At 44.2% G+C, this 8,300-nt stretch overlaps 1 protein-coding gene across 1 annotated transcript in view; it reads right to left on the bottom strand.

Annotated features, from left to right (window-relative positions):
• Adamtsl3 (ADAMTS like 3) overlaps positions 1-8,300 on the bottom strand; it is a 204,916-nt gene that overhangs the window by 118,657 nt on the left and 77,959 nt on the right. Inside the window, exon 8 of the mRNA XM_038313431.2 lies at positions 894-1,020. Coding sequence (XP_038169359.2) covers positions 894-1,020 — 127 coding nt within the window. The remainder of the gene's footprint in view (positions 1-893; positions 1,021-8,300) is intronic.

Here is an 8,300-nt window from a genome sequence, read left to right as displayed (position 1 = left end):
TGCATGAATATTCTCTCTTCTTCAGAGTCAGAACACCCTCCTACCTGAAGGACAGCTTCAACCTGTAGCTTATTTATTTTAAATTAAGTTTCCCTGGAACATAGCTACATTTGTTCGTGTGTGTGTGTGTGTGTGTGTGTGTGTGTGTGTGTGCTTCTATAGGACAATGGCTTTGAGTGGCTAGGACAGAGGTGTTATGTTCTGCAAAGCCTAAAGTATTTACTAGCTGGCCATTAGTACATACACAGTTGATCCCTGAAATTAAGAAGAGTCTCCTGAAATGAGAAGACAAAACACCGGAATAAATACAGCCTCAAAAGCATTGCTTCTGCAAGACAAGCAGAAATAAAACCAAAATAACAAACTGAAAACCACATTTGAAATAGGTGTGACAGATTAAAGTTTAGCATTCCTGATACACAAGGTTTACAACAATAAAAAAATTATGAAATGGTAAGGCAGATAGATGGCTTCAATAGATAACCAAACATGAAAAATAAAATAAATATTACATCACTTTCTGCTTTGTTAACAACCAAAAGAAGACAAATAAGGTGAAATTATAACCCCAGTTTGCTTGAAAAATATTTTAGGCTATTTAATAATTAACTACCAAATGTTTTTAAAATTGCAAGATTTTGTCACGACAAAAGCTCAAAAAAGGGGGGAAACCTTTAAAGAGCTGATAGAAGCAGCTTTTATACACTCTTTCAAAATAGAAACTTGAAAAATAACAATGATTTTTTTTTTTTTTATAAAGAAAGAAATCTGACTTTCTGAAAAGCGGCCAAAGTTAATTTCACCCGGACAAGTTCAGCGTTGGGAACACACTGCTCTGGTAGGAATGGAAACAGAGCCTGTTCTGTAACATGGAACTGGGTTGCAAAACTTACTTTTGTCGGGAGCCAGGTGCATCTTGGCCTGGCCCCGCACCAGCCTGCAGGTGGAGCCATCTCCCGCACAGACGCCACAGTTGTCTTCCTTGGCGTTACTTCCCAGCTGTCTGTCGCAGCCCACCGTCTGTGTGGGAAAGAGGGGGTAAGGCATCTCACTTAGGACGTTGTCCTGTTCAGCTTATAGGCTGGCTGTCTTTTTGCGCACACTGCTTTGTAAATGTCACCGATGGATGTCTTAGAGTCTAAGATCATCTATGTGATTCTTTTTTATCTTAAATTTTCTATTCATTTTACATACCAATCACAGTTCTCCTCCCTTCCCTCCTTTCCCCAGGCCCCAGAATCACATGGTTGCAACGGTCTCTCTGCACCTCACTCTCCTTCAATTGTATTTCAGATATCTGCATAAGATCTTTCTTTCCCCCCTTTCTCTCCCACCCTCTCGCCTTCCCTTAAGATGGGCTCTCTTGTAGCCCAGACACTGAGTTTCTTGTAGCCCAGACACTGAGTGTCTGGTCCTTCAGCTTCCAACTTCCACGTGCTGAGAGTTGGGTTTGCTTCAGCACATCTGGTTCCCAGGACCAGAGGACCCAGCTGTGGTGCTGGGCAAGCACTGTACCAACCGAGCCACATCCCCTGCTCGCCTTCCTATTCCCGCCTTCTCTCCAGCCCAACTGTTGCCCGATTCTCGTTTCTCGCACGAGATGTCTATGCCTCAGACCCACAGTATCTCTCTAGATCGGCTTCAATGCAGAGAAGTCTAGATACAGCTTCAATGCAGAGAAGTCTAGATACATCCTTCATCTGTACGGTTCCATCTACAATTCTTTATCATGAGCTGCTCTTACCCTGAGGCTGCCACCTCCAAATGACAATATCCATCTGTCTACAAATGCTCTTAAGGAGAAAACCTAGGATTTATGTTCTGAGACAGGCTTCACTGCTGACTTCCAGTTTCTTGTGTTACTATGCCTGTGGTGTGTGTTAGTGTGAAATCCTCCTTCCAGGAAAAGGCCTATGTTTTGTATTTCTTTTCGATTTCACCAATAGGACTTGTGCATAAAGATTGCCCAGTGATATTAACCAGTCTAATAGTTTATCTCTACTTCCCACAGCCACCCAACTAGCATTGAAGTGGGGGGACTTTGGAGACAGACGGCCATGACACATCCTGACTCACTCGCCGCGTCTTTCAAAATACAGGATGCCGGGCAGTTTAGACTCTCGGAGATTCATTTTCCTCCGCAGGGAGGCAGAGCTAAAGATGCCAATGTGCGTTTCACAGACAGTCTAGCAAGGGTTACAGGACACGTTTTTTCTCAGAGCCGTACGCCGATGGAACCGTTCTACGGGGTTCTGACAAAGGGTCACTCCGACTGCTTCTCTCTGTTATCCACTTGGACTCCGGACTAGCTGTGCTCTGGGATGTTAGCAGCCTCGCCCCAGGATGCCGGGAGGGAAGGGTCTACACTTGCTCTGTGCAATCACCACCAGCGAAAGCTACAGCCTTCAGCATTCTTTACTCAAACGGGTGAAAGTCTCCAAGCTGAGCTCCTTGGTGGGAAAGTTGCGGCGGGCATTTAACTAGCGGATGAGCTGCTGGATTCAATAGCTTTTGTATCCCTTCCATCCCGATAAGATCACTTTAAAGAAGATATTGGGGAAAGCTGATTTTTTAAAAATTTGTATGTGTGCATGTATGTTTACATATGAGTTTGGGAGCACACGTATCAGGAGACACATGTGACATTCAGAAGAGGACACTGGGTGTCGTTCCTTGCCTTCCTTCCTGGCCCACGAACTTCCGGGAATCATCCTACTCCTGCCTCCCCAGAGCTGAGATTCTAAATCCAAGCTGTCATATCCAGCTTTATGTAAGCTTGAAGGATCCAAACTCAGGCTCTTGGGCTTACAGGGCAAGAACTTCACACACAAGCCCTGTAACAGCGAGCTGGCTTTGACTGGATGATTGCCACGTGCCTGGCACTGTGCCACAAATGTTGCCCCTGATCTTTATTTCCTTCCTTACATCAATCTTAGGACCTTTTATTGGTGGGATCTTTTATCATCATCTTACAAATAAGGAGTCTGTCAGCACACGGCTGAAGCTGAATGGCTTGTCCCTGTGGCACAGAGAGCACATGGTGCCAGTAATAGTTTTAAACCTGATCCTTTAAGCCAGTGGTTCGCAACTTTCTTAATGCTGCGACCCTCCCCACCTTTTCTTTTTGAGACAGAGTTTCTCTGTAGCTTTGGAGCCTGTCCTAGAGCAAGCTCTTGTAGACCAGGTTGGCTTCGAACTCACAGAGATCCACCTGCCTCTCTGCCTCTGCCTCTCAAGTGCTGAGATTAAAGGCGTGCACCACCACCTCCCAGCATTGCTGCGACCTTTTAATACGGTTCCTCATGTTGTGGTGACCCCGACCATAAAATTATTTTGTTGCTACTCCGTAACTGTAGTTTTGCTACTGCTACGAATTGTGATGTAAAAATCTGATACTCAATGGTCTACAAGAGCTAGTTCCAGGACAGGCTCTAAAAAAGCTACAGAGAAACCCTGTCTCGAAAAACCAAAAAAAAAAAAAAAAAAAAAAAAAAAGAAAAAAGAAAAAAGAAAAAAAAATCTGATACTCAGGACATCTGATCTGTGAGCCTTCCGGAGGGAGTCAAGATCCACGGGTTTAGGACTGCTGCTCTGAGTGGAATCCCAACAGTGTGCCGCACCTTCACGCACCTCTGCTCTCGGCAGAAAGACGACGAGGATCCCTGTTACAGAGGACTGCGTGTGGATATTTACAGGCACATGTGGAACCGCTTAAGGGGGATGGATTCTGGAAGCATACTCTCATGGTTGGGATCGGAACTTTCCCCATGGGAAATCATTCCGCCACGAAGTTATAGACACCGTCTTCCTGGGCCAAGCTCTGTCCTCACATGTCGCTGTCCCTGAGCGCTTATGTGTTTCATGAGGAAGAGAGCCACCCTCTCCCTGCTCATCCAGGAAGGGCGTGTGCTGAAAACCAAGGATGGGCTTATTTTGAAGAGTGTTTGGGGCCTTGCAAAATCTTGGGCAATCGAATCCCTCCCAAGCACTTGTATTTGCTTCCTGATTTTTTTTTAAGAGTTAAAATCCATCCAGATCTCACAGCCAAACAAAGCATGTGAAAACATCACAGAAAAATGGTATTTGAAAAGGTCTGATCGCCTGTGATTCATCAAGTGCGAGCCAGAGCCCTTGACACTGAGGCCGGCCGAACCCTGGCTCTCTAGAGCCTCCACAGAGCACAATAAGCAACTCCTATAATATTATCTGAAGTGTTCTCAACTTCTGTGACATCGCCTAATGCCAAGATACCTAATTACAGTGATTCATAAACTACTAACTGATAAACCCATCGAGCATGTTAGCGTCAGTTACGTTATCCTTTGCTAGAATGCCAAGCGTGAAAGTATAAATCAATAAGACACAATTCTTATCTCGTAGGGTAGTTAATGAGGAAGTTTAAAGTTGCAGGACATAGGATAACATAAACACAGATTTAAAAATATGAGCAGTGGTTCTTGGAAGACACAGCCATCTATAAACAGAAACTCAGCAAAGACCATTGCAAAGTCCAGGCAGATGGAGCTTAAATAAGTGCCGTTAATCCAAATGGAGCAAAATGTGGATTTTTCCAGATAAATCAAATTTAATTCTTCAAGAGCCAAACAATTTTTTGAATGAACTTTTTGTCTGATACCTCTGAAAACTGGATATTACTTTAGAGAAAATTTGAAATTGAGCTGGTGCCTAACTGGACACTTTATCCCGACAGACTAGTGACCATGGTCCTGGAAGGTATTCTGTATATACTCTTGGGGAAGAAAAGCAAGCATCGCTATCACACAGCTACAAACCATGGGACCCACAGAACCAACCTGCCTGCAAGATTAGTTGGTGCAGTTGTCGTCCAAATGTCATGGGAGTAATCACCCAGGTTTTCAGAGCAAATTTAAACTCTGCCCCATGCGATGGAACCCATATCTGAAACCACTAAATGGCCAAGAACCTAAAACTAGATAGGTCATGGCCCTAGGGGAAAACCCAAAACTATTATTCTGCTAAGAGAACATAAAATGACTGCTAATGACAGATGGCTCTACCTGTCACCATGTAGATCAGTGTCTCACTCAACCCTCATCCGAGAAGCCTCTTCTAGCAATGAAATTAACAGATACCCATAACTGGACAATGTGCAGAGAGTGAGAGACTTTGGAACACCCAGTCCTAAATGGAACGTCTTCATCAAACAGGCTCGGGGATCTGCGCAGAACAGGAGGCAGAAAGATTGTAAGGCCGGGGATGCTGGATGACCCCAGGGAAACAGCATCATCCAGACACAAACAGGACCGATGCACACACACATCACAGACGTCACGGCGACTGTGGCAGCACACACAAGTCCTGCACCGGTTCAAACCATACAAAATCCCAGCACGAAGAAGAAGTGAATGCAAAGCTCCACCCCAACCAAGAAGCTGTGCGAGACTAATACCTGCTGGGAAGTGGGAGTGTCACTGGGTGTATCTACCGCGCTCCAGGGCCGGCTCACGTAGGAACGGGTGGCCAAGGGAAGACGAACTCTATGGTTTTTGCCAACGGAAGACGAACTCTATGGTTTTTGCCAACGGAAGACGAACTCTATGGTTTTTGTGTCATCCTCACTACCATAACTATTTTTTCCTGCCTTCTTGGTTTGTTTGTTTGTTTTGTTTTGTTTTCACTGAGAGGGAGAAAGAGAGAGAGACACAGAGAGAGAGAGAGAGAGAGAGAGAGAGAGAGAGAGAGAGAGAGAGAGAGAGAGAGGAGAAAAAGAGAATATAAAGCTGGGTTGGTAGGGAGGTGGAAAGTATCTAGGGGGGAAAATATAATCAAAATATATTATATGAAATTTTTTAAGATTATAAGAATTTTTTAAAACAGAACAAGTCGTGCTGGCCCTTGGAGATACGCTCAAGTATTTCAGTTTTCCTCTCAGTCCATGCAAGGACTGTATATAGTTCCTCAGTTTCATCAGAAGTGAGCTGTTGTCACTGTCTTTGACCAGTGAAACATGAGCCCAACTGGCTTGTGTCAGTTCTGTTAAGAAGGCTGAAGAGTCAACATGAGAGTCTCATGGTCTCTCTGTCTATTGTAGCTATACTAAAAGTGTGATGTTAGGATAAAGTCTCCCTCAGCCTGGGTCCCTGCAACACTACAAGAGCAAATATCCTGATGGTCTACGTTGGCAAGGGGCATTAGCCAGAAAAACAGCATTTGATTGCTTTAAGCCACTGCCCTTGGTGGGTTGTTGGTTTCTGCAGGAAAAAAAAAAAACAAAAAAAACCCCAAAAATACTAGCCTATGATATCACACAGGAGTGCAATCCAGTCTTTCACACACAAAACCAAGTCGGTGATAGAAGAACTTTATTTTTTAAGAACTAGAAGTTTCATGTTAAAATCCAGATCTCCATTTTCCCCCAAGGAAAACAAAACAAATGAAACTTCTAAAATTTTCATGTTTCCTTTCCCCTTTCTGTGTACTGGGAAATGGTAGAAGCTACAAGACTGCGCATAATTTAGTCCAACATGAGAAAACTTGAAAATTCGGTGACTTCGTGGTGGGAAAAGCGTAGACGGCCTTAAATTATTGCAGGAGTAACCGAATGCAGGGGCTCCTGTGAACTTCACCCGAGCATGTCTAATGCAGTTCACACTCTGACCAGGTCCAAGCAGTCTCCCTGCAGGGCTGTGTGTGTGCGTGTGCATGTATGTCTTTGAGTTTGGATCCATGCTGCTGAGCTCTCTTTCTGCTGGACTGACTGGCACATCCCATTTTCAACGAGACTTTAGCTTTGCAAATACCCAGACAAAAATATCCTGAACTGCTAAGCAAGACTGGTGGGCACCTTTGGGAGGAAAACGTTTTCACTCAGCGTGACCTGTTATCTTTTCGTTTTATTTCATCTCAGAATACAAAAAAAACTTACAGAGGCTGAGACAAGATCAATGAGGCACTCCAACTTATTCTTTTGTGTAACCTAGACCAAACTGGGCATCCTGTCTGCCATCTTTCTTTTCCGGATATATATGCTATGACCGTGAACTGAGCATGACCAGACCTTTTTCTGTCGTCTTTCTTTCTTGAACTATCTTCTTACAAGGACCATGCTCAGAATGTGCAGCTTAAACAGAGCATGCTCAGTTATTTCCTAGCTATGTATGCTCATCTGAGGGCTTGTATCCCCCTTAACATTCAAAATGTTTTGAAGTCTTGATCCCCGCAGTGATAGTGTTTGGGGTGGGGCCCCCAGGAGGAGGTTGGAGCATGTGAGTAGAACCCACTAGAACGGATTAGTTAGTACCCTTGGAAAATGGACCTCAGACACCTCTCTTGTCTCTTACAAGCAAGGTCCCAGCTGTCTGATATAAGGAAGTGGGCTCCCGCTAAACAATAGCATTTCCAGTGCTGAGATCTGGAATGTGCGGCCTTCGGAGCTGTGAGAAGCACATTTGTGTTGTATCACATCCGCTCTGGAGTACTTTGTTATAGCTCACACAGATGGAGACACTCTGGGGGTTTACGTCCCTCTGAACACCCATTTTCCTTATAAACAAAATGTCTTGTCTTCATTTGGGTAGGAAGATTACTGTTCCTGCTTCGTCAGTCACTGCTGGGCTTGTGAGTCAGGTGCTTAGATAATTCCCAATCCCCAAAGACACCCAGGGTTACTTGTTATTTTTTCATAAATTCCATTGTAAATTTTTATAACAAATTATTTCTTACTTTAAAAGTTATTATTTCGTTTGGGTGTGTGATTTGCATGTGTGTCTGTGTACTTCCTACATGGGTACAGTGTCTGAGGAGGTTAGAAGAGGGTATCAAATCCCCTGCCACTGGAATTACAGACAATTGTCAGCCACCATGACCATCTGGACTCAAACCCACATCGTCTGGAAGAGCAGTCAGTGCTTTTAACTGCTGATCCATCTGTCTATCCCCTCATAAATTATTTTATCACAAACTCTAAGTGATTTCATCTAATTAGCTGCCAAGAAATTTGATAAACAAAAATAAGAAATCAAACATGGTGCTGAAGAGGCATCTCAGCAGTTAAGAGCGTGCATTGCGTTTGCGGAGGACCCAAGTTTGGTTGCCAGCACCCTTGTCAGGTAGCTCACAAACACCTGCAACACTAGTTCCAGAAGGTTCAATGCCCTCTTCTGGCATCGAAGGGCATTTGTGCACGCATGCATACGTGTACACGTACGTACACACACACACACACACACACACACACCCCTAAGAAGAAGAGGAGGAGGAAAAGGAAGAGGAGGAGGAGAAGGAAAAGGAAGAAATCATTTAATTTGATCCGCAGAGCG

This window comes from Arvicola amphibius, chromosome 12 (genome assembly GCF_903992535.2).
Source record: "Arvicola amphibius chromosome 12, mArvAmp1.2, whole genome shotgun sequence".
Taxonomy (NCBI): domain Eukaryota; kingdom Metazoa; phylum Chordata; class Mammalia; order Rodentia; family Cricetidae; genus Arvicola; species Arvicola amphibius.
This window is presented reverse-complemented; position numbering and strand designations above follow the sequence as displayed.